General features: G+C 53.6%; 10 protein-coding genes across 10 annotated transcripts; 6 read left to right on the plus strand and 4 right to left on the minus strand.

The window, feature by feature from the left end:
- Positions 1 to 380: 380 nt before the first annotated feature.
- Positions 381 to 1,922, plus strand: TrAtP1_007381 (uncharacterized protein; the record flags this gene model as incomplete). The annotated part of the gene is made up of 2 exons (XM_014093009.1): positions 381 to 781; positions 833 to 1,922. 2 exons carry the CDS (start codon positions 381 to 383, stop codon positions 1,920 to 1,922), a joined length of 1,491 nt encoding a protein of 496 aa, XP_013948484.1.
- A 362-nt stretch (positions 1,923 to 2,284) lies between these two features.
- Positions 2,285 to 3,169, minus strand: TrAtP1_007382 (uncharacterized protein; the record flags this gene model as incomplete). The annotated part of the gene is made up of 3 exons (XM_014093010.2): positions 2,285 to 2,418; positions 2,488 to 2,630; positions 2,688 to 3,169. 3 exons carry the CDS (start codon positions 3,167 to 3,169, stop codon positions 2,285 to 2,287), a joined length of 759 nt encoding a protein of 252 aa, XP_013948485.1.
- Positions 3,170 to 4,002: 833 nt separating this feature from the next.
- Positions 4,003 to 5,878, plus strand: TrAtP1_007383 (uncharacterized protein). Its single transcript, XM_014093011.2, has one exon. It carries the CDS (start codon positions 4,327 to 4,329, stop codon positions 5,632 to 5,634), a length of 1,308 nt encoding a protein of 435 aa, XP_013948486.2. The 5' UTR covers positions 4,003 to 4,326; the 3' UTR covers positions 5,635 to 5,878.
- A 2,051-nt stretch (positions 5,879 to 7,929) lies between these two features.
- On the plus strand, positions 7,930 to 10,598 carry TrAtP1_007384 (uncharacterized protein; the record flags this gene model as incomplete). The annotated part of the gene is made up of 4 exons (XM_014093013.2): positions 7,930 to 8,332; positions 8,479 to 8,745; positions 8,804 to 9,778; positions 9,850 to 10,598. 4 exons carry the CDS (start codon positions 7,930 to 7,932, stop codon positions 10,596 to 10,598), a joined length of 2,394 nt encoding a protein of 797 aa, XP_013948488.2.
- A 79-nt stretch (positions 10,599 to 10,677) lies between these two features.
- Positions 10,678 to 11,824, plus strand: TrAtP1_007385 (uncharacterized protein; the record flags this gene model as incomplete). The annotated part of the gene is made up of 4 exons (XM_066113502.1): positions 10,678 to 10,943; positions 11,018 to 11,219; positions 11,291 to 11,696; positions 11,763 to 11,824. 4 exons carry the CDS (start codon positions 10,678 to 10,680, stop codon positions 11,822 to 11,824), a joined length of 936 nt encoding a protein of 311 aa, XP_065969588.1.
- A 757-nt stretch (positions 11,825 to 12,581) lies between these two features.
- TrAtP1_007386 (uncharacterized protein) lies at positions 12,582 to 14,472 on the minus strand. Its single transcript, XM_014093014.2, has 3 exons — positions 14,086 to 14,472; positions 12,855 to 14,032; positions 12,582 to 12,782 (listed from the first exon to the last, which is right to left on the minus strand). The coding sequence occupies exons 2-3, from the start codon at positions 13,925 to 13,927 to the stop codon at positions 12,737 to 12,739; spliced, it is 1,119 nt and encodes a 372-aa protein (XP_013948489.2). The 5' UTR covers positions 13,928 to 14,032; positions 14,086 to 14,472; the 3' UTR covers positions 12,582 to 12,736.
- Positions 14,473 to 14,550: 78 nt separating this feature from the next.
- Positions 14,551 to 15,647, plus strand: TrAtP1_007387 (mitochondrial 37S ribosomal protein uS12m; the record flags this gene model as incomplete). Its single annotated transcript, XM_014093015.2, has 2 exons — positions 14,551 to 15,342; positions 15,412 to 15,647. The coding sequence occupies 2 exons, from the start codon at positions 14,551 to 14,553 to the stop codon at positions 15,484 to 15,486; spliced, it is 867 nt and encodes a 288-aa protein (XP_013948490.2). The 3' UTR covers positions 15,487 to 15,647.
- Positions 15,648 to 15,710: 63 nt separating this feature from the next.
- Positions 15,711 to 17,930, minus strand: TrAtP1_007388 (uncharacterized protein). The gene is made up of 4 exons (XM_014093016.2): positions 17,425 to 17,930; positions 16,517 to 17,356; positions 16,169 to 16,457; positions 15,711 to 16,097 (listed from the first exon to the last, which is right to left on the minus strand). The coding sequence occupies exons 1-4, from the start codon at positions 17,473 to 17,475 to the stop codon at positions 16,030 to 16,032; spliced, it is 1,248 nt and encodes a 415-aa protein (XP_013948491.1). The 5' UTR covers positions 17,476 to 17,930; the 3' UTR covers positions 15,711 to 16,029.
- Positions 17,931 to 19,413: 1,483 nt separating this feature from the next.
- TrAtP1_007389 (uncharacterized protein) lies at positions 19,414 to 23,202 on the plus strand. Its single transcript, XM_066113503.1, has 3 exons — positions 19,414 to 19,667; positions 20,049 to 22,300; positions 22,362 to 23,202. The coding sequence occupies exons 2-3, from the start codon at positions 20,805 to 20,807 to the stop codon at positions 22,651 to 22,653; spliced, it is 1,788 nt and encodes a 595-aa protein (XP_065969589.1). The 5' UTR covers positions 19,414 to 19,667; positions 20,049 to 20,804; the 3' UTR covers positions 22,654 to 23,202.
- Positions 23,203 to 24,676, minus strand: TrAtP1_007390 (uncharacterized protein). Its single transcript, XM_014093018.2, has 2 exons — positions 24,022 to 24,676; positions 23,203 to 23,963 (listed from the first exon to the last, which is right to left on the minus strand). The coding sequence occupies exons 1-2, from the start codon at positions 24,548 to 24,550 to the stop codon at positions 23,332 to 23,334; spliced, it is 1,161 nt and encodes a 386-aa protein (XP_013948493.2). The 5' UTR covers positions 24,551 to 24,676; the 3' UTR covers positions 23,203 to 23,331.
- Positions 24,677 to 24,705: the final 29 nt, after the last annotated feature.

Consider the following 24,705-nt stretch of genomic DNA (forward strand, 5'->3'; position numbering starts at 1 on the left):
CTCGACCCGCATATTTCTGCCTTTTTTCTTTTTTCTTATTCAATCGCCATTCCCCGATGCCAATATGGGTTAATTATTCATCAGCCGGAACTGGACATTCCACTAGTCCAAGCTTATCGGTCCACGAGACCTGGAAAATTGGGCCTTGGAGTTGCGGGAGTCTGGGTTCCTGGGCGGGAGGGAGTGTTTAGCTGGCGGAGCTTTGCCGAGCTGTCCTGAATGTCTTATCAGTTGATCGACTTGGGAAGCTTTCTCTTGATCTCTCTGGAGCCCATGATTCATTCATTCATAAACATCATCAGATATATAGTTGAAACTTTGAATCTGCTGCCCCCCCATTGGCGAGTCTACTCTGTGTTGACAACGTCCACCTTTTCACAATGGACGCAATCCTCCTGCGTAACCTTGTCGAGATCGAATCCCAGCCCTCTCCGGGCGAACCATCCAGACCACCTACAGCACCTCAAAAGGCCTACCAGAGAACATATTCTTACCAAGGCCAGGAAGAACCCTCCAACGCTAGAAGGCCATCGCTGCCCCGAGATGACAGCTATGTTTCTGGCGGTGTAGCCACTCCTGGGACAGAAGATGTACTACTGGATCCGGATCTCGAGAGAAGCCGCCCGGCCAGTCCTGCGCTCGAGGTTGACGCCGTGGAAGTGGTGCCCAGCGTATGGGATCCGTACATGAACCGGTTCCGACTGCTGGCTGTTTGCCTGTCGAATTTCAGCAATGCCTTGAGTGACAGCGCTGCTGGTGCTTTGATTCCTTACATGGAGAAGTGAGTTTCTCTTGCCTCTTGTCACTTACACAGAAAAGTAACAAATCTCAGACACTATGACATTGGCTACGCCGTCGTCTCCCTCATCTTCGTCGGCCAGGCCCTCGGCTTCGTCTTCGCCGCCTTCGTCCTCGACTCGCTGCGCGCCAAGCTCGGCCGCGCAAAGCTCATCGGCCTCGGCCAGCTGGGCATGGCCTGCGCCTACATCCCGCTCGTGGCCGCGGCGCCCTTTGGCGTCGTCATCGCAGCCTTCTTCTTCGTCGGCTTCGGCATCGCGGTCAACGTGGCCATGGGCAACATCTTCTGCGGCAGCCTGCAGAACAGCACGTTCCTGCTGGGGATGCTGCACGGCAGCTACGGCATCGGGGGCACGGCGGGCCCGCTGATTGCCACGGCGCTGGTGACGGTTGCGCACACGGCGTGGAGCAACTACTACACGCTGACGCTGGGCATGTGCGTCGTGACCATGGCGCTGGCGGCGTGGGCGTTCTGGCGCTTCGAGCGCGAGCAGAGCCCTGCGGTGAGGGAGCGCGAGGCCATGCCCGACAACTCCGCCTTCCTGGGCATGTTTGCCGCCGTCAAGCTGCGCATCGTGCTGCTCGGGTCGACCTTCATCTTCACCTACCAGGGCGCCGAGGTGTCCATCTCCGGCTGGGTCATTTCCTTCCTCATCAACTCCCGCGGCGGCGCCCCGTCGTCGGTGGGCTACGTCTCGGCCGGCTTCTGGGCGGGCATCACGCTGGGCCGCTTCTTCCTGACGGCGCCGGCGCAGCGCATCGGCGAAAAGGCGTTTGTGTACGGCCTCGTCGTCGGCGCCATTGCCTTCCAGCTGCTGGTGTGGTTCGTGCCCAACGTCGTGGGCGATGCCGTGGCCGTGTCCATTGTCGGGCTGCTGCTGGGGCCCATCTACCCGTGCGCGGTCGCCGTGTTCATGAGAGGCCTGTCTCACCGCGACACGCTCAGCGGCATGGGGGCCATTACGGCGTTTGGCAGCTTGGGCGGCGCGGTGTGGCCGTTTGTGACGGGTTTGCTGGCGCAGGCGGTGGGCACGTGGGTGCTGCATCCGATTGTCATTGGGCTGTTTGTGGTGATGCTGCTGTGCTGGTATGGCATTCCGACGGATTCGAAGAAGAAGCAGTGATGGATGCCGATTGATGATATCTGGGAGACGGTGTTATTTGGTTGTTGCGTGGGGACATGATGTTAAAAATGGCGTAAATGTATTGATTGTATTCATGGGAAAAGTAAGAGTATAGCGTGAGCTTGAATTGAAAAAAAGATTAAAACGTTCGTTTTATATGCTTTGTTGTCTATCCGTCTTGCTTTCTATACAGGATATAAGCCAGCCTTTTACCTTAAGATAGATCTATACCTCTAGAGGATACCCAAAATTAGCTGTCCCAAGATCCGTCATTATCCATTAGTCCTCCTCTTTAACACAATTATCCAAGCGGGCCTCTCTAGTACCCCGTTTTTTCGTATCATGGTCATGTAAATCGTAAATTAAATGCGGCCCTTGGCCTCCTCTTGGACAGTGGTCTTGCCAGCGACAATATCCTTGACCGTCTGGGTGATGCTTGTCCAGTCGTTGAATGTGACAAAGGGAACTTTTTCGTTTTCGCACCAAGTAACCAGGTCTATATATTACGCACGCATCAAGTCAGCATCGCAATCAAGTATATATCAGGAGCAGCAGGTTTCCTTACCCTTTCCAGCCTTTGCAAACAGCAGATCCGTCTCCTTGGCGGCTGAAAGGTCTGAGACGCCGTCGCCAGCGTAGAACATGGTTGGTCTGTTGGGAAGGCTGGAGTACTTGCGGATCTCGATGGACTTGTCATGGCCGTGGATGCTGCGTAGTTGTGTTAGTGCCCAAAGATATACAGCCAAGAGAAGTATATGGGCCTACCTGTCGTCGCGAAAGATTATCTCCCAGCCGCCCTTGTCGTTGAGGCTCTTGCCCTCTCGCGCCCGCACAAAGTTGCTCACAATCTGAATGTCCCAGCCCTTGCCCAGCAGCTTGTCCAGCAGCGCCCTGATGACGGGCTCCATGCCGCCGCTGAGAATCACAATCGGCACGTTGTTGTCCTGCGCCCAGTTGTAAAAGTCCCTGAAGCCGGGGTCGAGCTTGATGTTCTCCAGCAAAATGTCGACGCACTCGTTCAGGGGCGTCGTGACGCTGTCGAGCATGTCGCGGAACGAGTCGCGGAAGTGGATGCGGCCGTAGAGCGTGTCGGCGTTGCCCTGCTTGCGCTTCTCGGCGCCGTAGCCCAGGTTGTCCGTCATGTAGTCGTTGGAGTCGGCCGTGGTGACGGTGCCGTCGAAGTCGGTGAAGAAGATGAACTTGGGGTTGGTGGCCATGGCCGGCGTGTCGTTTGATACGGATCCCATCTTGGCTGGAGTTTGTGAGGAAATGTGCGCTGAAGGGTGTTACAAGATGGAGGAGTGCGTCTTTGAGATGGACGAGGAGAAAAAGATTAAAATTGTTGGAGGGGCAGATTGATGGAGGGGCAAAAGTCGATGGCGATCAAGATCCGATTGCGACAGCGGAGATGGATAAGATAACGAGACGAAATAAGATGCGGTCGTCAAAAAGATGCTAATTGCTTAGTGAGAAATCTAAATAGAACAGAATAGAAGAAAAGAGCAGCCAATTGCACAAATTGAATTAGGAAAAGATTCGCAATCGCCCAGCATCCAGCAAATCCCTTCCTGGCACGGCGCCGATCAGGGAGTCAAAACCGGCGTGTCGTCACCCACGCGGTTTCGTTGGCGGCTTCAGTCGCTGAGGTGCCCCGCCACAGCGGCCTGGCAACAGGGGCCGGCATGCCCCGCCACAGCACTAGAACCGGCGCCTCAGCGGCTGCTAGACTGGAAGCTGGTGTCTCTTTGCCGAGGACAATGAAGCGTCGAGATGCAAAGTCAGCCACAGCAAGCCTCGCAGAATGGAGGCAAGCCATGGGTATAATCAGATCCAATTGCTTTATAGATGGCTTCAATGTTTGCGTCAAATTGTATATTTAGGTCCATATTGCTCCCAATATATCCGTCTCGGCCGTACTTTTGGCTCCCGCATGTGCTCTTCACTAAGCCGCCGTGATGCGGGCACCGCTCTGCCAGCGCGCGAATTTTGGCAAAGGCGGTCTACCTGGACAAGAAAAATCCTCGCAGCTGGAGCCCCAAGATGCCGTCGAGATCGGCCCAACGACCCGGGCTCAACCGACGGGGAAGCTCTCTTTTTTCTTCTCTTTTTTTCTAGCACAAAATGTGGAGGTTCGGGTACATTATCGCTCACGCTTGCTAGGCGGCCCTGGGCAATTGGCACTACTGGTGCGACGCGGCTTATTTTTCTCCCTCCAGTTTACAGGTGACCAACGGCTTCGGGTGCCAAAAGAGACCAGGGCCACGCTACGAACAACCTCGAGCCATTGCATCTCGACAACGCAAACCGCAGCCCCCGAGACGCTGCTGCTCGCTTTGCACAGGCCCGGCGGTCCAGGCCCGTGAGAACAGCAACCGCCCGCAGCGCAGAGGCTGCCTGGGCAGAGATGCAGCCCTTTGGCCGCGCAGTCTGGAGGCATGGCAGGATAGGCCTGGAGCTCGCTGTGAGGCCGCGGCCAGCACCGAAAAGCGGCATCACGGCCGCAGCCCGATGGCCCTCGACGGCCGCCTGCGTGCGGTGCCAGGTCCAGGCCATTGCCTATCCCGCACGCTTCTATTCCTCCAAGCCGCCGTCGGACAATGCTGAGAAGCCCGTCAGCCCGCCCCAATCCGAACCCAACGCCGCCGAGCCCAAGGTCGACGAGCCGGCCTCGACCACGGCAAAAAGCGACAATGCCGAGCCGGCCGCCTCGTGGTCCCGGCCAAGCTGGCTGGAGCTGCCGTCCATATCAGAGGAGCGACGCAGTGCCCTGAATAAAAAATTCAGCGACGTCATGGATAACATGCAGTCACGGATCCTCAATGCCTCGCAGAAGCTCAACGAGATCACCGGATACACCAGCATCGAGACCATCAAAATGGTCAACGAGCAGCTCGAGCGTGACTTGGCCTCGGCCCAGGCCCGGGTGCGGTCCGCAAGACAGGCGTACAAGACATCGAATAACAAGCGAGCGTCGACCCAGAGGGAGGTGACGACGCTGCTCGCCCGCAAGGATACATGGACGCCGCTGGATCTGGAACGCTTCACAGAACTGTACCGCACAGACCATGTGCTCGAGGGCGAGGTCGTCTCGGCGCAGGAAAACTTGACCGAGGCCGAGTCGGACGAGCAGAAGCTCAGCCAGAAGCTCAACGCCGGCATCCTGAAGCGCTATCACGAAGAGCAGATTTGGAGCGACCGCATCCGGAGGGCCTCGACGTGGGGCACCTGGGGCCTGATGGGCATGAACTTTGTCCTCTTTGTCGTCTTCCAGTTCGTTGCCGAGCCCTGGCGGAGGAAGAGACTCATCAAGGGCGTCGTGGCCGAAGAGGAGCGAGTCCTGGAAAAGGTCCAGGCCGAGATGGCCCTCATCAAGGCCGACCTGCACCTCATGGCCGAGGCCGCCGCCACCGTGGCCGCCCGGACGCCGGACCGCGACGCCGAGCGGCTCTTCAACGTGCAGCGCATCAAGGAGGCGTGGCGCTTTGCCCTGTCCGGCGCCTGGATCCGCAACTTTGAAGAATGCAAGCAACTCTTTTCACAATGGAAGGCCCTCATCACCGACCCGGAGGTGTGGAAGGCCGGGTTCGAGGACCTGCTGAGCGTGCGCCCGCTGGAGATGCGCATGCGGGACGCCTCGGCCCTGGTGCTCGAGGGCCTCCTTACTGGCATAGCAATCACTTGGAGCATGGGAGCGCTGTTTGGACGAAAATGATTTTGGCATGGCAGAGAGCGGCGACTTAGACGTGCGTGTGTATGGATGTATTGTAACGATTCGACTATGATGTAATATAGACACTACCTAAACAGTACCATATTGGACCTTGAGGGATATACAAGGAGAAACATTAGACGCATATAACACGATGAATGAAGATGCCGGGGCAAAAGAATTAGTACTTTTTAGTCATCTTATGTATACATATGATTCAGATTGGAGTCTTGTCTGCTGTTGATGCTGTTGAAACGATAGGGAGCTCGCCTAGATTTTGTCTTGTTTCATAATCTTTACCACATAACTTGATTCTCCTACTCGATAATTGAAGCTTGTCTAAGCCTCAGGAGGTGGCGGTGGCAGAGATTCATTCATGTCAATACGCTTCTCTTTTGAAAGACGATGCGCAATACGCTCACCGACGGCATAACCAAGCCCGCCGCTCCCCAGACTTGCCGCTGCCACATTTTTCAATCTCCGGATCTCGTTTGGATCAAGAAATTCACAAATAATAGCAAGGCAGCAAATGCGACAAAGCCAATGAGGCAAATCACTCCGATCAGCCGATGTAGCCATTGATATCCTAGCCCAAGTGGCAGGGGGAGCATCCCTAGATCTAGGACTTCGTTACCTGTTCAAAGTACATTACCGAAGCAGAGGTGAAAGGAAGCTAGGACTTTTTTTTTTTTCTTTTCTCACTCGGTACCGGAACCGAGGAAGCTTTGCCTTTTTCTTGCCAACGAGTCGTACAAAGGAAACCCACACCGTTTTTGGAGCCCGTCTGTTGGTTGCTTTGTGATGGGACGGAGGTTGTGGCGGGTAAATAAACTTTTGGGTCAAGCTTTTTGTGCTCTCACGAGCCGAGAATTCCCTTGTTCCCTCATCTCGATTGGTTGTGTTTGAGTTGGGTCGAGGGATTCTATATGTAAGTGTTTAATATTACGGGAGTTGCGGGTGTGGAATGTGGGTGGTTGGTTTCGCATTTGTTTATACGAGAGGTCTTCTTGAGGAGATAGGATGGGGTGCTATCATTTGGCCCGCTGTCGATACGTGTATTGGTTATATGAATGTTGAAAGGGCCGCGTTGATATTGACGTCTACAGTATCCAGTCCATCGTGAATACACGGGTGGTGCTTGGTTGCGGCCTGATCGTAGCCTCTTTCATAACGACCGATACGGCGTTGGACAAGGGTACAGACGGTGGCACCCAGCACCAAATATTTGGCTGAGCACAATCAGAGATGTCACAAAATATGAATCTCGTTGTCTTGGCTACAGCTGGTGTAGAGCTTGGGGCCCAGCATCATCTCGTATAAAGGGAAATTGCAACTTCTGTTCACTACATGTATATAGGGTAGGTCTATGTGACCGGCAAACGCCCGCCTGGCGATGAATGAGATGATGTGGAATCACGCATAAAGTCCGACTCATTGCTTATTGAGCACTGAACAAGAGTTCCGTATGTACAAGAGCTTGTGATATTCGGCTGAGCAGATACTTACAAACCATGTGCTCGCCCAGAGAATCGCTGCAACATGGAGTGTTGATCTGTTGACAACAAGATTTCTGGTAGCACTGTAGCATACCGACTAGGCACCAGTATCAACAAGCCTCGGAGCTGAAAACTGGCCTAGCCCACGGAAGCTGCACGACGATCCTGGCCGTAAATCCTGAAAGCCAAACCACCCCACGCTGTGATTGTTACGCATCCCTACATTAAATCGTAAAAGTGCTCCTAGCATTTGATCCATGCTGTGTGGGTGGTATGTGGCTGGCTCTGGAGGATCGCAGCTGGCTCTAGAGCCCTGGGGACGGCCGTGCTTTAGTGCTAGTGTCGGCGTGTGCCCCCTAAACCTACAGCGCCCTGTATTACTCGTCTGCAAAACACCCGACTCTCGACAACAAACCCCGCCACAGGCCTAGCGACTCTCCCCCCCCATCACTGACGACATCCACCAACCCCAAAACACCACCTTTTGGCCACGGACAGGCTCTTATTATTTTATTGCACTCTCCCCTTCCCACCGCCAGAGACGCTCCCAGCCCTTTGCTTCCGGTCATCGCCAGCAGCTTCGTATCGCCCGCCTCTCTGGCCACGCTCGTGGAGTCCGTTGCTCGTGGAGCCGCTTGTTTTTTTTCTCTCCGCCAGCCGTGCTCCTCTCCTCACCACCTCCCCTCATTCTTACTAGTAGTAGCTTCGGCTTCTTGGATTCTTTCCCTCCTCCTCACCTCCCACCACCCAACCAGACAAAGACCGTCTTGCGCGTACGCAACGCGCTCCCCCCACCGGCACCATGAATGAGGACGAGGCTATCCAGAACATCACCAAGAAGATTGAGCGGGAGAAGGCGCTCATCAACGCCGCCAATGCCATGCGGTCACAGACCAACAACGAGGCCGTCCGCTCCCGACTCGACTCCCAGATGCGCGATGGCCGCCGAAACCTGCAGTTCTTCGAGGAGAAGCTGCGGGACATTCAGCTGCGAAAGGTCGGCCAGGGCGTCGAGGGCATGTCGCTGGGCGGCGACGATGGCGCCCCTCCTCCGCCGCCAAAGGACTCGTCGTCGTTTGGAGACCAGGGCTACGGCTCAATGAGTCGAGACGGCCCTCCCAGCGACTTGCCGCCTCCGAATCCCAAGTTTGGTGCTCCGGGCCCAGGAGCAGCCTCCAAGACTCGCCCCAACTTCACCAAGCTAGGTATGTCTGCGATGATGATGCCCACCGCCTCGCTCTTAATTGCTGCCACCCCCCACCCCTGTCCGGTGTTCTCCCCATCTGGATCTTCTATCCCTTCCTGCCTACAAGATGGCAAGCTGTTGCTAACCTGATTCACCCGCTCATAGACTTGATCAAATACGATACCCCCTACCTTGGCCCTCGAATCCAGCACATGCTCTCGCAGATCCAGTTCAAGCTCAACGTCGAAGAGCAGTATCTCAAGGGCGTTGAGAAAATGGTTCAGCTGTATGGCATGGAAGGCGACCGGAAGAGTAAAGCCGATGCCGCTGCTCGTAGAGTGGAAAGCAAGCAGAAGATTCTTCTCTTGAAGCAGGCACTGAAGAGATACGAGGAGCTGCATGTCGACATGGACACTAGCGACGCCCAAGATGGTAAGTAACGCATGGCAATCTACTTTGAGCTTCCTCGTACTAAACAAGTTACTCCCAGACGACTCCATCAACACTCCCAACCTTCGCAAGCCCCTAAGCGGTCAGCTTTCCATTCGTGTCGTGGCCATCAAGGACGTGGATCACGCCACTACCGGGCGATTTGCTCGAGGGCCAGAAACTTTCGTTGCCGTCAAGGTCGAAGACACTGTCATGGCCCGAACAAGGACGTCGAGAAATGACCGCTGGGAAGCCGAGTATCACAACATAGAGGTTGACAAGGCCAACGAGATTGAGCTTACCATCTACGACAAGCCTGCCGAGCACCCTATGCCCATCGGCTTGCTCTGGGTCCGGATATCGGATATCGTCGAGGAGATGCGTCGCAAGAGGATCGAGGCCGAGATGAACAGCTCCGGCTGGGTGTCCGCCGACAGAATGGGTAGCTCTGGACCTGGCCAGTTCCCAATGAGCCCAACGTCTGGCTCTTTTGGAGCATCACCCCAAACTCCCGGGGGCGGCCAGGGCCAAGGAGCTGCGCCCTTTGGCGATCCGGGCCCCCAGCCGCAGGTTGTTACTGGCCCTGTGGATGGGTGGTTCAACCTTGAGCCGGCTGGACAGATTCAGCTCGAGTTCAGCTTCGTCAAAGAAAACCGACAGAGGCAGGTGGATCTTGGTCTGGGACGAAAGGGCGCTGTTCGACAGCGCAAGGAAGAGGTTCACGAGATGTACGGTCACAAGTTTGTCCAGCACCAGTTCTACAACATCATGCGCTGTGCGCTTTGCGGAGATTTTCTCAAATATTCTGCTGGCATGCAGTGCGAAGACTGCAAGTATACCTGCCACAACAAATGCTATCCTAGCGTCGTCACCAAGTGTATCAGCAAGAGCAACGCCGAAACCGATCCGGACGAAGAAAAGATCAACCACCGCATTCCGCACAGGTTCCAGCCTTTCTCCAACGTCACGGCCAATTGGTGCTGCCACTGCGGCTACATACTTCCGTTTGGAAAGAAGAATTGCAGAAAGTGTTCAGGTAAGTCGCCGTGCTCGTTGTATTCACTTTTCTTTCACTTTCAAAGCATGCTTGTCTGACTTGTTCGATAGAATGTGGCCTCACATGTCACGCCGCATGTGTTCACTTGGTCCCAGATTTCTGTGGCATGTCCATGGCTGTGGCCAATCAAATTCTCGAAGGCATGAGAGTTCAGAAGCAGCGCATGTCAGAAAAGACGCTGCGATCAGGCCCCAGCAAGAGCCCCATCACCGGCCACGCTTCATCAGGCTCTTTCTCGAGCGCCGGAGCAGGCTCGACTCCTGGAACTCCCTCTGCTGAAGCCACAGAGGCAGCACGACTCATGTATGCCAGCCAAACGTCGCCTCAGCGGCCAGACCACCCAGGCCGCGCGCCTTCCGACCTTTCTGCTGCCGCTGCAGCTTCTGCAGCCATGGCCGCTGCCCAGAACCGTACTGGATATGACTCGGCACAGCAGGATTCTTATGCTCAAGGAGGACAATATGGCGGTGCCCCTCAGACGCCAGCGCACCACAGGTACAACCCGGCCGATTATGCCAATGTAGACCAGGGTTTCGCTGCTTCTCAGCAGCCAGCTCAGCAACGACCTCCGCCCCAACAGCAGCAGCAGCAGACGATGCCTCCCCCCCCAGATGCCTCCCCAGCAGCCTCCTCCCCAGCAGCCGCTGCCAGCGCAGCCGAGCCAGCCCCAGTACCAGCAGCAGCAGCAGCAACCCGCTGCCCCCAAGCCGCAATCCCCTGCCCCCTCGGCTGCTTCCCAGGGAACTGCTGCCACAGGACCCGGAGGCGCTCAGCGCAAGGCTCTGCCGTCTGCTACTGATCCAGGTACCGGAGCGCGTATTGGTCTTGATCACTTCAATTTCCTTGCTGTTCTTGGAAAGGGTAACTTTGGAAAGGTCATGTTGGCGGAGACCAAGCGATCCAGACGATTGTTTGCCATCAAGGTACTTAAGAAGGAATTCATTATTGAAAACGACGAGGTGGAGAGTATCAAGTCGGAGAAGAGAGTGTTCCTCATTGCCAACCGGGAAAGGCACCCATTCTTGACCAACCTGCACGCCTGTTTCCAGACGGAGACGCGTGTTTACTTTGTTATGGAGTACATCAGCGGTGGTGATCTCATGCTTCATATTCAGCGCGGCCAGTTTGGCACTAAGCGAGCACAGTGAGTCAATCCAGCGTGTTGTTTCTTTCACCCCCCTTTCTGCGAGCAGGCGAACTGATACGTTTTGATTCTAGGTTTTATGCCGCCGAAGTCTGCTTGGCTCTTAAGTATTTCCATGAGAATGGTGTCATCTACCGTGATCTGAAGCTGGACAACATCATGTTGACGCTTGATGGACACATCAAGATTGCCGATTACGGTCTTTGCAAGGAGGACATGTGGTACGGATCAACAACGAGCACTTTCTGTGGAACTCCCGAGTTCATGGCCCCAGAGGTATGTCAACCAAATCTTGGAGAGGCCAGGATGTTCTTTCAGCACCGCAAACGCTAACAGTGATGAATCAGATTCTCCTAGACAAAAAGTACGGAAGAGCGGTTGACTGGTGGGCATTTGGCGTCTTGATTTATCAGATGCTTTTGCAGCAGTCTCCGTTCAGAGGTGAAGATGAAGACGAGATTTACGATGCTATTCTCGCCGATGAGCCGCTGTATCCTATCCACATGCCTAGGGATTCGGTGTCTATTCTGCAGAAGCTCCTCACCCGAGAGCCTGACCAGCGTCTTGGAAGCGGACCTACGGATGCCCAGGAAATCATGAGCCAGCCCTTCTTCCGCAACATCAACTGGGATGACATTTATCACAAGAAAGTGCAGCCCCCTTTCCTGCCGCAGATCAAGAGCGCCACGGATACGAGCAACTTTGACTCTGAGTTTACGAGCGTTACTCCCGTTCTCACACCAGTTCAGTCTGGTAAGTTTAACAGACCTTACTCTTGTCACCTTTTATCTACGCATACTAACGATGTTACTATTATAGTCCTGTCTCAAGCTATGCAAGAAGAGTTCCGCGGATTTAGTTACACGGCAGATTTGGAGTAGGATGAAGAAGAAGATGTGAGCGATTCTGAAGATGTGTTCCGGGTTGTATTTCATGTAAGCGACGATGTGGCCTCGGTTGAACAAGATGAGCTTACTACGGCAATGCAATGGATGCGGCTGAATTGATGGAAGCTCCATATCAAACGACCCTTGCCCTAGCTATTCGGGCAACCAGCATGATACGGCGCGGCAGATGCGTCTGGCGGATTCTTTTTCTTTCTTACTGGCTAAGGCGACGAGACGATATGACAGTCAACTGGTGATACCTACAGGATGGGGTAGAGAGGATAAAAATCGGCGAGCTTTTGAGTGTCTTTTATTTTTGGGAAAGGGGCATAATATCAAAGGACCCCTCACTTTTTAGGCTACGGTTTGTGCGCCTTTTACCGTTCATTTCTTTCTGCAACTCTTTTAAAGCAGCGACTGTTTTTTCATTTTTTCATTTTCGAAAAGCAAAATCTCTTTTTGGGGGATTGGGATACATCTTGTCTCTGTACTTTCTTTTTGAAAAGATTGTTGCGGTTTGACTTTTTTTTCATATTGCTTTCGTTTAGTTTGATATGTGGAAGCCGGGGTTGAAAATACGAGGGGATGTTTTGCAGCGAAAAGAGTTTTATACAGAGCTACTAATAGAGAATTTGATGCCATGATTCAAAAAGGGTTGCAAGAATGAGTTGAAGTCATGTTTGCAAGACTGTATGTTGAATGAATGTTGATAAATATGCGGCTGATATTACAGTTCTGGTGGGAGAGTAGACGACTTTTTATCGTTTGTGATTAAAAGGTGGTAGTGAGACTGGCATCTATATGAGGATATTTACAAAACATAGACTCCCCATCCCTTTCTATCTTTTATTACTTTTTTTTTTATTCATTTATTTCTTTTCTTATCATTGCTTTTTACAGTTTGTTTTAGTTGGTGTACTCCTTTTGCAGCAGCTTGGCAATGGTGTTGAGCCTGTCATATCATGTCAGTCACCATATAATCATGCAAAAAAAATCGATTTTCATGCTAGGAAAAGAAACTTACTGGATGTTGCTGGTGCCCTCGTAAATGGCACCAATCTTGCTGTCGCGGAAGAACTTCTCGGCCAGACCCTCGCGGACAAAGCCCATGCCGCCCATCCACTCGACGCCGAGACCACTTACACGGCCGGCAACCTGGGAGGCGTAGAGCTTGGCCATGGCGGCGTCCTTGATAAAGTCCTCGCCGGCCTCCTTCTTGCGGGCGGCGTTGAAGACGAGGGCGCGGGCGGCGGCGATTTCGGTGTAGGCCTGGGCGAATTGGTGCTGCATGCCCTGGAACTCGCCGATGAGGGAGCCGAACTGCTTGCGGTCGTTCCAGCAGTACTTGACGGCGTTTTCCCAGGCGCCGAGGGCGAGGCCGGTCATCTGGGCGGCGATGCCGATGCGGCCCTCGTTGAGGATGCTGATGGCGTACTTGTAGCCCTGGCCGCGCTCGCCGAGGATGTTCTCCTTGGGGATGTGGACGTCGTCAAAGTTGAGGACGCAGGTGCTGCTGGCGCGGATGCCGAGCTTCTTTTCCTTCTTGGCAATGGAGAAGCCGTCGGTGCCCTTTTCGACGATGAAGGCGGTGATGCCCTTGTAGCCCTTTGAGGGGTCGAGGTTGGCAAAGACGAGGAAGACGCCGGCCTCCATGGAGTTTGTGATCCACATCTTGGAGCCGTTGAGGACGAAGCCGTCGGCGGTCTCGGTGGCGCGGGCGGCCATGGCAAAGGCGTCGGAGCCGGACACGGGCTCGGAGAGGCAGAAGGAGGCGACGGTGTCGGTGGCCAGGCGCGGCAGGTAGGTGCGCTTGACGTGCTCGGAGCCCCATTTGAGAATGGCCGTGTTGCACAGCGTGTTGTGCACGTCGACCATGACGCTGACGCTGGGGTCGGCGCGGGCGAGCTCCTCGATGGCGATGATGGCCGAGGTGAAGTTCATGCCCGCGCCGCCGTAGTCCTCAGGGATCTCGATGCCCATGAGGCCCTGCTCGAAGAGCTGCTCGACGAGGGCCGGGTCCATGGTTTCGGCCTCGTCCATGTCGCGGGCCTTGGGGAGGACGACGTCGGCGGCGAATTTGGAGACGGACTCGGTCATGGCGGCCTCGATTTCGGAGAGGTGGGTGATTGGCGTGGGGGGGGATGTCGGAGATGTCGATGGGGGGAGTGTTTGACGGCTGTGGTGGAGAGGTGGCGGAGGGGGCTGTCATGATGTTAGCTGTGTTGGATACAGAATATGAAGACGTATACTCTTACATGCTGCTTCGGATGGCTGGACGGGCAATGCCAGCTGCGGCGCGCTGGGCGAGGGTCCGGCCGCTGCTGAGGGCAGGGCGGAGAGCTCGTGTAAATGACGATGACATGGTGTAGCTGTGAGGGAGCTCGAGAAACACTAAGACAGAAGAGCCGAGCTGCAAGAAGGAGCAGAAATGAAGAAGAAGAGAATAAACAAAGACGAGAAGAAAGAAGAGAGGGAAAAAAAAGAAAGATTCACGATCCAATCCCTTTATTCCTTAGCTTTGGTCTATTCCTTCGGTCTTCTGCTTTCCTTACCCCCAGAACGTTTCTTAATGCCGGTGGAGTGTCGACCATCAAGCCGAGGGTAACCATTTTTACCGCTGGACCTTGGTATGGACCGTTCGGTGTGCGGGGCCGAATCGAAAGACATAGGACAAGAACAGTCAGCAGAGAAATTGAATTGAATGGATTACGCGGGGGGAGATGGTTTCCGAGGCAGAAGAGCCGGTGTTTAGCCGTTGCTGGCTGGGCGAGCTCATGGCGGGGTCTGGATTATCACATGCTGGACGAGGGAAGCAGCTTAAAGTTCGGGATGCGGTAGATGTGCGGTTCCGAGATTGTAGATATCACGTGACTGTTTTCAGCCAGCCCACTTGCCTTGTTGGAAGATTTGGTGATGGGCCTCGAGATATTGATATCGAGCGACTCAGTTATCCATCGCAGCATCGCGCATCGTCCAGACTGCCAAAAGCAGTCCAATTGCGCTGCCCACAATGGCCGCCTCAATCCTCCGCAGCTTCTTCTCGCCAGCCCTCCGCCAATCCCTCACAGCCACCGCGCCATCATCCTCAATATCGCCCATCTCTCGACTCCTCCAATCTCAATCCTCCTCACCCTCATCAATCCTCTCGCCATTCCGTGCCGCCGCAGCCTTCTCAACAACTCCCGCACCGCAAGCCACCCTCAACCAAGTCCTGCGCGGCATCCGCAAGGGCAAGCGCGCGCGCCACGCCGTCTCCCCCCGCGCTGTCCAACACGCACTGCCCGGCTCTGAAAGGCGTTTGTCTGCGTGTCGGTGTCGTGAGGCCCAAGAAGCCCAACTCTGGCGAGCGCAAGACGGCGCGTGTGAAGCTTTCGTCTGGGGCGGTGGTTACGGCGTATATCCCTGGCGAGGGACATAATATCCAGCAGCATAGTGTGGTGCTTGTGAGGGGAGGGAGGGCGCAGGACTGTCCTGGTGTGAGATATCATTTGGTTAGAGGAGCGTTGGATTTGGTATGTTTTTCCATTTTCTCTACAACGAGTTGTTGAAGCAAGACTTAATACTGACATTTTTGGCTTTAGGGTGGTGTTGCGTCTAGAACGACGAGCAGGAGTAAATACGGAACCAAGAAGCCCAAGAAGGCCACCGTGGGTTAAAGGGAATTCAAGCGAAAACAACAAGAAGAATATCTCCGTTTTCATCTCCCGGAGCTGAGCAGAGTATTGGTTAGACACTGTATAAACAACCATAGATTAAAGACGGATGAGAACTGTACAATACCAACAAAAGCAATATCAATCACATATTTTACGTTTTGAAAAAGGAGCAAGCCATTATCAATCACATGTTTCACGTTTTACAAAGGAACAAGTAAACTTTTCACGTCAAAACATACGCGTACATCTCTTCGAATTTCACCATATATTTACATGAGCAATGATTGTCCAAATCGTGTCAAGCCAGTCAGACGCCCCTTTATAATCCTTCCTTTCCTCCCGGCAGTGTAAAAAAAAAACAATTCATTTCCCTTTTTTCTCTGTTCGTTGCCTCCTATCTTATCCGTTCCATGCAGCTTAAAATATGCCGGCACTGCCTGCCAATTAAACCCAAGTATACCGAATAAAACCAAGTAGAAACTGACTCAAGCCATTGAAAGCTTGATGAATGGTCAAGTGTGAATAATTTTCGTTTTTATCTCTCTAATCTTTTTGGTTCTCCCAACCCTCGGGCTTTGACATGCCGTTTGCCTCGAAGAACTTGGATGTGCCTATGAAAAAAAAAAAAAAAAAGAGTTAGTTATGCTCATAGTCATTAGAGGGTCACCAGCAGGAGCCTTACAAGAGTAGCCCTTCCAATCAAAGTTCTCCTTGGGGTCACAGTGGCAGCGCAGGTCGAGTCTCGTCTTCTCTCCGGTGGGGCAGTGTGTAAAGGGCACATGCCAGTAAGCAATGTCGTTGAAGAAGTGAATCTCGCTCTTGTTGAGCATGAGGCCTGCCGCAATGGAGTGGACAGGCGCATCTCCCCAACGCTCGTAGAAGAAACCACCGTCCTTGTCCAGAGACTCGAAATAATCAATGTACTGCTTGCTGCGCAGCCAATCCAAGCTGCCAATCTCAAAGTTGGACCACTGTCATCTCCGGTTAGTCATTTTCTCGCTCAGGCTGTGCAAGGGAGGGGAGTGCGTACGAAATGGCAGTTGTTGTACGTGTCACCACCGTCGTCACTAAGGAACTTCATCGTGTTGTCGGCAGCAATATGCTCGGGGTGGTTCTTGATGAACTTCTTGGTGCTTTCCCACAGAGTAGGAATGGTAGCCGGGTACTCGTACAGGCTGAGAACGAAGCTGTACTTTTTGCCTTGCTCGGCCATCAGGCGGAAGGGGTCGTAGTGGATGTCGCAGTAGAGCTCGACGGAGGGCTCGACTCGCCAGTAGTATTCGTAGTTCATCATCAGTGGCTGGCGGAAGAAGAAGCCAGACTCGAAGCGGCACATGTGGCGATAGGGAATCGAGTCGCCGTAGATGATTTTGCGCTCAGCCATGTCCTCGCGAACCTTTTTGGCCTTGTCCTGGTCAATCCATTCAGGGAACGACCAGTGCTCCTTGGGGATCTCGCCATAGAACGTCTTGCCGGAAACGAGAGATGTGGTGACCTTTTTGAACGTGTCATCGAAGGGATTGTCGTTCAAAAAGACCCAGTCGTAGTTGTATCGTCGGTTGAAGCGGTCCTCAACCTGACGGATCGAGCGAGCAATCTCCCAGACATCGCTATTCCGGGCGAGAGTGACGAAAGTGGCATTCATTCGAGGACCGGGGGCGAGGCCGACGAGATCGTTGAATCCGGCATCGTTGGGCGTCATGGCAAGAGGGAAATCTTTGGCATCGCCGGTCAGAGCCTTTTGCGTCGAAGGCTTGGTGTCTTTGGATCCATCTTGGGCCTGTTGATTGGAGCCTGGGGCAAATGTGCCTTTGCTGATGTCGACGCCCTCGTACTTGGAATTGGTGACGAAATAGAAGATCAAAACAGTCTTTGCCCACAAATTGATTAGCACACCCATGCGTCAACGACAATTTCCATCCTGGCAGAGCCACGTACAAAGAATGCGATGAGCAGGTAGCGCACGTAGCGCGCATTCCCAGACGCCATGATGGTGACTGGGCGGCAGCGATTGCCAAGAGAATGAAAAAGAGGAAGAAGGAAGAGAAATGTGCAAGAGGCGAGATGGAGACGATCGAAAAAGGAGGAGGGCGATCTGTTTATATGTTTATAGGATCGAGGAAACAATGCAAATGGGACAGGGGTGATGGGCAGCGACTGGAATCGGGGACAAGTGCCGTCAGACGCCCATGGCCGATTTCGTCAATTCGGTTCGTGACAGAAGGGAAGCTCGAGTGCGGCGAGAGATTGGCGCCACCCGCTGCAGTAGGTTTGGGTCGGATCAGCCACGGAGCCGTGCGGTGCAGCGCAAGCGATGAATGCCGGAGTGCACAATATGAAGACTCTGAAACACAAGATGATGAAAAAGGAGGCGCTGCTTGGGCTGAGGCGGGTATCCGTCCAGAATTGTGGGAAGGGCAGCGGGAGGACGAGGAAAAAGGATGGCCAGTCGTTTGATCCTCCAGTGCTTTTTGCGTGTCTCGTATTGTGGTTTATACCAGGAGCAGGCTAGCAGCTGCAGGAGATGCAGGATGGCGTACGCAGCATTACGCAGCTGAGCCCAGGGCTGGGAGCAGGGAAGAGTTGCGGGTACGCGGCGTTGGGCGGTTGCAGGCGCTGGTGCGAGGTATCTACTACTTGTGTCGGTGCCGGCATCATTGCGCATCATTTGACAGCACCGCGGAAGCGAGTATTGCAGTACGTCGTAGCACCACATATCTGCGTATTCTTAGCCCCTCGGCCACTATCAGATCCCTACTACTAGTACTACTACTATGCGTAAGTACCTAGTATGCAGTACATAGCCTTGAAGGCAGATTAAAATGACAGTTGGGCCTTGCTAATCTGTTAGCGGCATCAGACAGATGGAATGTCGCTATACTGCGATTAGAAGGCTTCTCGATCCAGCACTGGCCGAAGGGAGCCCCGCCTGTGATTCAGGAGACGGATAGGCGGGATCTTGGAGAGATAAGGCTGGCTGCTGGTGCAGAGGGCAAAGGGGGCTGACGAATTGATTGTACAGTAAATACGGCTCGAGAAAGGAGAAGTATATACGAGGTGAGGCTATGTATATGTACAGTTACCTAAACACACCAGGTCTCGAGATATGTGTTTTCCCATCATTTTTTGTCTTGATCCATGTCCGCCCTGTAACCACTAGCGCACAGCTGTTTCGCAGCTCTTCAGCGCTGATCTTCGCTAATCCACTCCCTTGTCAACTCGTCTGATGCCTCGTATTTGGTAGGATTTACGAATGGATACCAAGTTAGATAATCAACTCTTTTGATATTGATACCAACCATTCAGATCAAAACTGCAATGAGCATCACACTCTTTTGTTTCTCTTTTGAATGCAAGTGGGTGGATTTATTTGTTTGGAGCAGGGAAGCCATCCCGCCCAAAGAGATGCAGTGTTTTCCCATCTCACCAGAAGCTGGGCTTGGCTGCCGAACCGCCGCGGCTGATCGGCATTTTGACGTAAAACCACCGAGATCAATGATGATGGCAAAATCTGCGCAGTTATCGAATACTACTTACTTGTTACAACACATTTAAAACTTCATCTGATCGTCAGTAGCGGTGTGATGAGAGGGTTGAATTGTCCATCTAATAGTATAGCCCACTGCTTAAAGCAATTTGAGTCCATTGAGATAAACTACGAACGGAATGCAGAGAGGTTCATTTCTAGTTGACGAATAGCCTATCAATATCTGTGAATAGACAATTCATTTGTTTATAGATAGAGTGGATGTCTTTTCTAGTACAAAGAAAGCTCCCTGTATTTGCCTGTATTGTGTTTTACTGTACATGTCTTGCTGTAGTGCATCGTAGGAATGGCCCAGCGACCACGTGACTCAGCTCGCCGAGTGAGTCCCCGCCACCAGGCGCAAATTGCCCATGTGGGGTTGTTCGCTCAACGTCAGTCTCCCTCACCAAATCCGCACAATTGGGCTTCTTTCTCTCCAGGTGCTTTGCTTTCGCTTCATCGCCTCCGACTCTCCTCCTACGCCGCGGCCCTATTGGACAGGGCTGGTTTTTTGAAACAGCGTTTGCCGGCTTGATTACCTTGAGCTTGAGCTTGCGACCTACTTGGCTCTGACTTCCTCGGCTTTGCTGCGGGAAGACACCATGATAGGTTTGTGCGCTGTTGAAGTTCTCGCGATCCCTTCTTTATCTTAGCGGTAAGTCGCTTTCTATTCCATATCACACCTACACGAGACCGGCGAATTCGTCCTCTTCAAGCTCTGCTGGGTGCGATTGAGCGGAAGAGCTGTGTCAGGCATCGAGCTTTGTCGATTGCTCCCGCCGCCAGCCTCGCCAAGCGCAAAGACGACAGATTATGCAAACAAATGCGGAGACATCCACGTGCCAAAGACTTCACAGAGAGCTGTGCAAATATGATCTTGACGAGGTTCATGGCTCTTGGGAGAGTTTGGGTTGATAACCGAGCTGGACATGACAGCCTGCCTGGGCGAACTTGCTCGAACTCTAGAGCTGCTTTGTAGCGTCTCGATCAATGTACACGTACTCCTGGAACCACAAACTAACAATATATCTCCTAGAACGATAACGCACAATTCCTCAACAACCACCCAATATGTCTTTCTTCGGTTTCGATCCCACTGGCCCCGGCGCGCACAATTCGGCCGCCCCTGGCTTTGCCCAACCGTATGATTCATTTGCCGCCCTCTCTGGCCAACATGGCGATGGCGAAGATGCTCTCGACTTCGAAGATACCTATTACGGACTTGACGATGCTGACGATGCCAACAATGACGAAACATTTGGCCAGGAATCTTTTGACGTCGACGAGCAAGGCAAAACGGCTGGCGGAAATCCACTTTCTGCCGCCGAGCTTGACAAACTCGACTTCATTAAAAACACTGCTAAACTCGCAAATTCTGCGGAGGAGGAGCATCTCCGCTTCAGACTCCAGCACCAGGGCCAGCCTGCTGCCGCTCCCGCCCACTCGTACGCTCAGCAGCCATACGCTCAACACGGTTACGCACAGCAGTCATATGGACAGTCTTACTATACAGAGCCCGTGCCTGTTCGCACCGGTTATGAAAAGTACAATGAACCCGAGCCTCTACCTGATCTGCATGTCGACCAGAGCATTTGGGGCATCGGCCCCTCTAAGACAGCTGCTGCCCCGAAACCGGCTCCTCAACCGGCCCTATCTAGCAGTGTCGGCAGGAAGATGATGAGCTTGGAAGAGGTTGAGGCGGCCATGCGCGCGCAGGCAAAGCCATCGCCGCAGCCAGTCATCTCGGAGCTTGCTGCGCACCAGCACACTCCTGGCTACCCGCCCGCTCAGCATGCCTCTCCTCTCCCTCAACACGGCCACGCGCAACCTGTCGCCATCTTACAGCGACCCCAAGCCTCACAGGCCAAGGTTACACCCACTCCGGCGGCCAAGCTGCCTGTCCCTCCCGGGCAGCATGACCAACACAACAACTTCCAACGACAGGCCGTTCCCCCCAGTCCAGCCCATGCAGATCCTCCAAAATCCCAACCGTTTGTCGACCGATGCAACTCGTGCGGCTGTTGACCAAGAATACTCTCAATCGCCAAGCGTTGCCTCCAAGCTGGCGCAAATGAGCGCTCATCCTCAACTGGCCCACATGTCTGAGGAGGAAAAGGCAGCATATTTGGATCAAGAGACAAAGAGAGCGAAGCGCAACCATAAGATTTGGCTTCTGTCCAAGGATAACGGCGTCATGACCCGCCAAGACAAGAGCTTCATCAGTCGTATCCAGCTCCAGCAGCTTGTTTCCGCAACTGGTGATCCTACCGAGCAGAGTTCCGACGCCTCCCTCTCCGAGGACTTTTACTATCAAGTCTATAGCCACATCCGTGCCGGCCAGCATCAAGACCCTCGCCAACCGCTCAGCAATTTTGCTCAGACCTATCTTTTCCAGACTGGTGGCCGCCATGGCAACATGCGCCGCCATGGCAGACCTGCTGAGAATCATATTCAAAGAATGGAACAGCAGGTCCAACGGGCTGTTGAGGCGGCCAAGAATAAGCCCAAGAATCCTCAGCTCGTAATTGCCGGCAGTCTGGGCAAGATCTCCTTCAGCAATGCTAAAACTCCAAAGCCTTTACTCAATATCAAGCGTACCGCGGAGAACGAGGCTCACCACCACCGAGCTGGCAGTGAAAGGAAGTCACCCGCTAGCAGCCTTGACCGTAAGACCATCTTGCGCAATGCCGAGAAGGTCTACGTTACCTTGATGCAGATTGAAGACCACGTTCGACTCATGCCACCTCCTCTGACCGACCAAGCAGACCAGGCGCTGCAGGAAAAGCATCGAGAGTGGGCTACGGCACTCGAGCTTCTGAATGCCCGGCTCTGGGAAGAACTGAAGGTACACGAGCCCATAGGAGTCATCGTTCCTCACCCTTTTATTGCTTTCTTGTCCTGCGCAAAGGGCAAGAAGGCTATTCCCCGAATTTTCCCTCACCTCAGCTTCGAGCAACGGACCACGATTATGACGATGATCATTTACCACCTCGACCAGCTGGACGTCGTGAAGGGAGCGGATGTATCTGATGACGAGACTGTTTTGAACCCAAGGATGTGGGAGAATATTGATCTGTTCATGTCGACTGTCATGCCATCGCTCATGCAATTCTTCAATAATACCGGGCTTGACATTGTGGATGGCGTGTTGAATCTAATTGCTACAAACTTGAACGTTGATGCGATTGCCAAAACCAGAGTTGGAGTCTCAATGCTCACCCTGATTCTTAGCCGTGCTGTGCTTCTGAAGCAGAATGGTGACGGTACCCCTGAACAATGGGAGAAGTGGTAAGTCATAACTCTATAGCCGATCACTTCAGTTGCATGTTAGTTAACCCATCTTTTCTAGGGACCAAACATACGAGACCCTCTTTAGCCGACTGGAAGTGTCGCTGCCTTACATGTTCCCCGGCAGCATCGATTCCGGATCAGACGTTTATGTCTGGCAGCTCCTTGCAGCTCTGGGTCTGGGTGCCAGCAACGACCAACAGACTCGTTTGGTCCTTGCGGTCAAAGACCGTGTCATTGGCACCATTACTCTAGCCAAGACGCTTCCTCCGGCAACGGCAAAGGAGCGGCTGAGCAGCGTCAACTTATTCCTGCACTCCATTGGCCTGGATGCGGACATGCTGATGGGATAGTAAAGGCGACCTGAAGGTGCCCTGATTGATTTTGAAAGAGATTCAAAACAAATTACATGTTTATTTTACACCAAGAAATTCTGGAATGCGTAAAGCAAATTGGAAGGATTGGACTACAAGCAGTTTTTGTGCTTATGCTATGCTTTGGGAAGAAGAGGAAAAAAAACAAGCTTGGGCGACTGTGGAGGGAAACTTTGTCGCTCAGGATTTGTTAAAGAAGAAAAGTGAAAACATGCAGCGTTACAAGGGTAGCTAGTTTTCGTGGGCATTCAGCGGGATACTATCGTTAGGGTCATGTCAGATGTACTATTACTATACCAACGACTTGCGAGGGGCAGCAGCGATGGGAATTACATTCGGAGAGGGCTGAGCGGTAGTATAAGTAAGGAGTGGTTTATCATGGTGGGGGGGTTTCTTTTCTTTTTTTTTTTTCGTTATCATCAGCTCGAAAATTGATCCTTGGTATTGAGGATAATACTTTTTTTTTCTTGGATTAGTTTGGCGCATGTAGCCGATGATGCAAAGGCCATGATGATGAAGTAGGAAAATTGTTGTATATAATTGTAAATGTAAACAGCATCTAGCTACTGTCTCATAGTAAGACTACAGCTCAAAATGTCAAAATCCACAAGACTCCAAAAACACCGGATCCAATGCAAATAAGATGATGGTCTAGACCTAGGCCCCTGTGGCTCTTGACCTTCCGCCTCTTCGAGAAGCCAATGCCGCAGCAGCACCGGCTCTAGGGCGAGCAGTAGTTCTGGGAGGTGGTGCCTCTTCCACTGGAGCTGTGACGGCTCTAGATTCTGGTTTCTTCTCTACCGGCTGAACGGGGGCTGGCTCGGGTTTCGTGATGCCGGAAATGGATTCCAGGAACTCCGTGTCGTTCCACTTGTTGCCGAGCGTTGGGACCAGTTCCTCCAGATCATGATCCTCAGGCGCAGGCACAGATTCTCCCGCTGCTGCTGTCGGATCCGCCTTTGGTCTGAGAAACAGACTGTCGTTGTACACCTCCCAGGCCGTCTCCTCGTTTTCATCCGTGTAGCGCATCTTGCGCCAGGGCTCGGTCTGTACTGAGCGCAGGCGGTCTGCCATTGTTTCTGTTGACACGCCGTCTGCGGTGCCGTCGGCGGCGGTCTTGATGGTCATGTGGATGGCGCGGGCGGCGGCTGCTGGGGCGGGGCCGCCTTCTTTGGAGGAAGCTGCGGCGGCGGCGGAGGATTGGCGGTCTTGCTGGGTGGTGGCGTCGAGGTGGTGTAGTTGGGGGCGGAGGTGGATGAGGTTGGAGACGGGGGTGAGATGGAGGTCCTCTGGGAGAAGAATGTTAGTTATTTGGGTATAGATGAATAGATAGAGGGGTTGACGTACTGCCTTGGAACACGCCGACCATGTATTGCACTTCGTCAGCGTCGGGATACTGGCCGCCCAGCGTCTGCGTGCTGAGCACCTTGCCCTGTCGCACGGCATCGTTCCAGTCGAGGTTATCGTCCTCCTCGACATCGCTCTTCTTGCGCGGCGCGCGCTGCTGCACGGCGCCCACGCCAAAACCGCCGGCCAGGCCGTGACTGCCGCCATTCTTGATCGCCATGGAGTTTTGCAGCGCGCGGCCCCATTTGAGGCCCTTTTCGCGGTCGTAGGCCGTGGTGTTGTCCTGGGGGATGTCGACCTCGACCATGCCCGAGTGCTCCTTGAGGCGCAGCTCGGTGGGCGGCGGGCGCGGGGTGTTGTCGGTGCGGTTGGGGTGCTGGAGGACGAGGAGGCGGCGGCCGAGCGGGAGGGAGGGGTTGAGGAAGACTTGGTAGCTGGCGGTGATGGGGTCGTCGTCTTCGGTTGAGTCTTGGTGTTTGGGTTTGGGGTCGAGGGTGATGTCCATGAGGTCGGGGTCTATGGCGGACATGGCTGCGGGGGTGGAGGGGGATGAGGTTTTGGAGAGGATGATTGAGCGAGGAAGATATTTGATTGATTTGATTGAGTGAATATTACACGGAGAGAAAAGAGTGGTATGGCGGGTTGGTTGCTGTTGATGGTGAGTCTGAATCTTTTGGTTGAAAA

The sequence above is a fragment of the Trichoderma atroviride genome, chromosome 4, assembly GCF_020647795.1.
Source record: "Trichoderma atroviride chromosome 4, complete sequence".
NCBI lineage: Eukaryota > Fungi > Ascomycota > Sordariomycetes > Hypocreales > Hypocreaceae > Trichoderma > Trichoderma atroviride.

Excerpts from the sequence above, each read along its gene's own strand:
- TrAtP1_007383 (XM_014093011.2), top strand. The coding sequence starts at position 4,327 with ATGCAGCCCTTTGGCCGCGCAGTCTGGAGGCATGGCAGGATAGGCCTG.
- TrAtP1_007386 (XM_014093014.2), bottom strand. The coding sequence starts at position 13,927 with ATGACCGAGTCCGTCTCCAAATTCGCCGCCGACGTCGTCCTCCCCAAG. Across the intron at positions 12,783-12,854 it reads GAGGGCACCAGCAACATCCA|GCTCAACACCATTGCCAAGC; the intron begins GTAAGTTTCTTT and ends ATGATATGACAG.
- TrAtP1_007388 (XM_014093016.2), bottom strand. The coding sequence starts at position 17,475 with ATGGCGTCTGGGAATGCGCGCTACGTGCGCTACCTGCTCATCGCATTC. Across the intron at positions 17,357-17,424 it reads ACCTGCTCATCGCATTCTTT|ACTGTTTTGATCTTCTATTT; the intron begins GTACGTGGCTCT and ends TTGTGGGCAAAG. Across the intron at positions 16,098-16,168 it reads TGATTGGAAGGGCTACTCTT|GCACATCCAAGTTCTTCGAG; the intron begins GTAAGGCTCCTG and ends TTTTTTTCATAG.
- TrAtP1_007389 (XM_066113503.1), top strand. The coding sequence starts at position 20,805 with ATGCCTCTCCTCTCCCTCAACACGGCCACGCGCAACCTGTCGCCATCT. Across the intron at positions 22,301-22,361 it reads CCTGAACAATGGGAGAAGTG|GGACCAAACATACGAGACCC; the intron begins GTAAGTCATAAC and ends CATCTTTTCTAG.
- TrAtP1_007390 (XM_014093018.2), bottom strand. The coding sequence starts at position 24,550 with ATGTCCGCCATAGACCCCGACCTCATGGACATCACCCTCGACCCCAAA. Across the intron at positions 23,964-24,021 it reads GGTCGGCGTGTTCCAAGGCA|AGGACCTCCATCTCACCCCC; the intron begins GTACGTCAACCC and ends TTCTTCTCCCAG.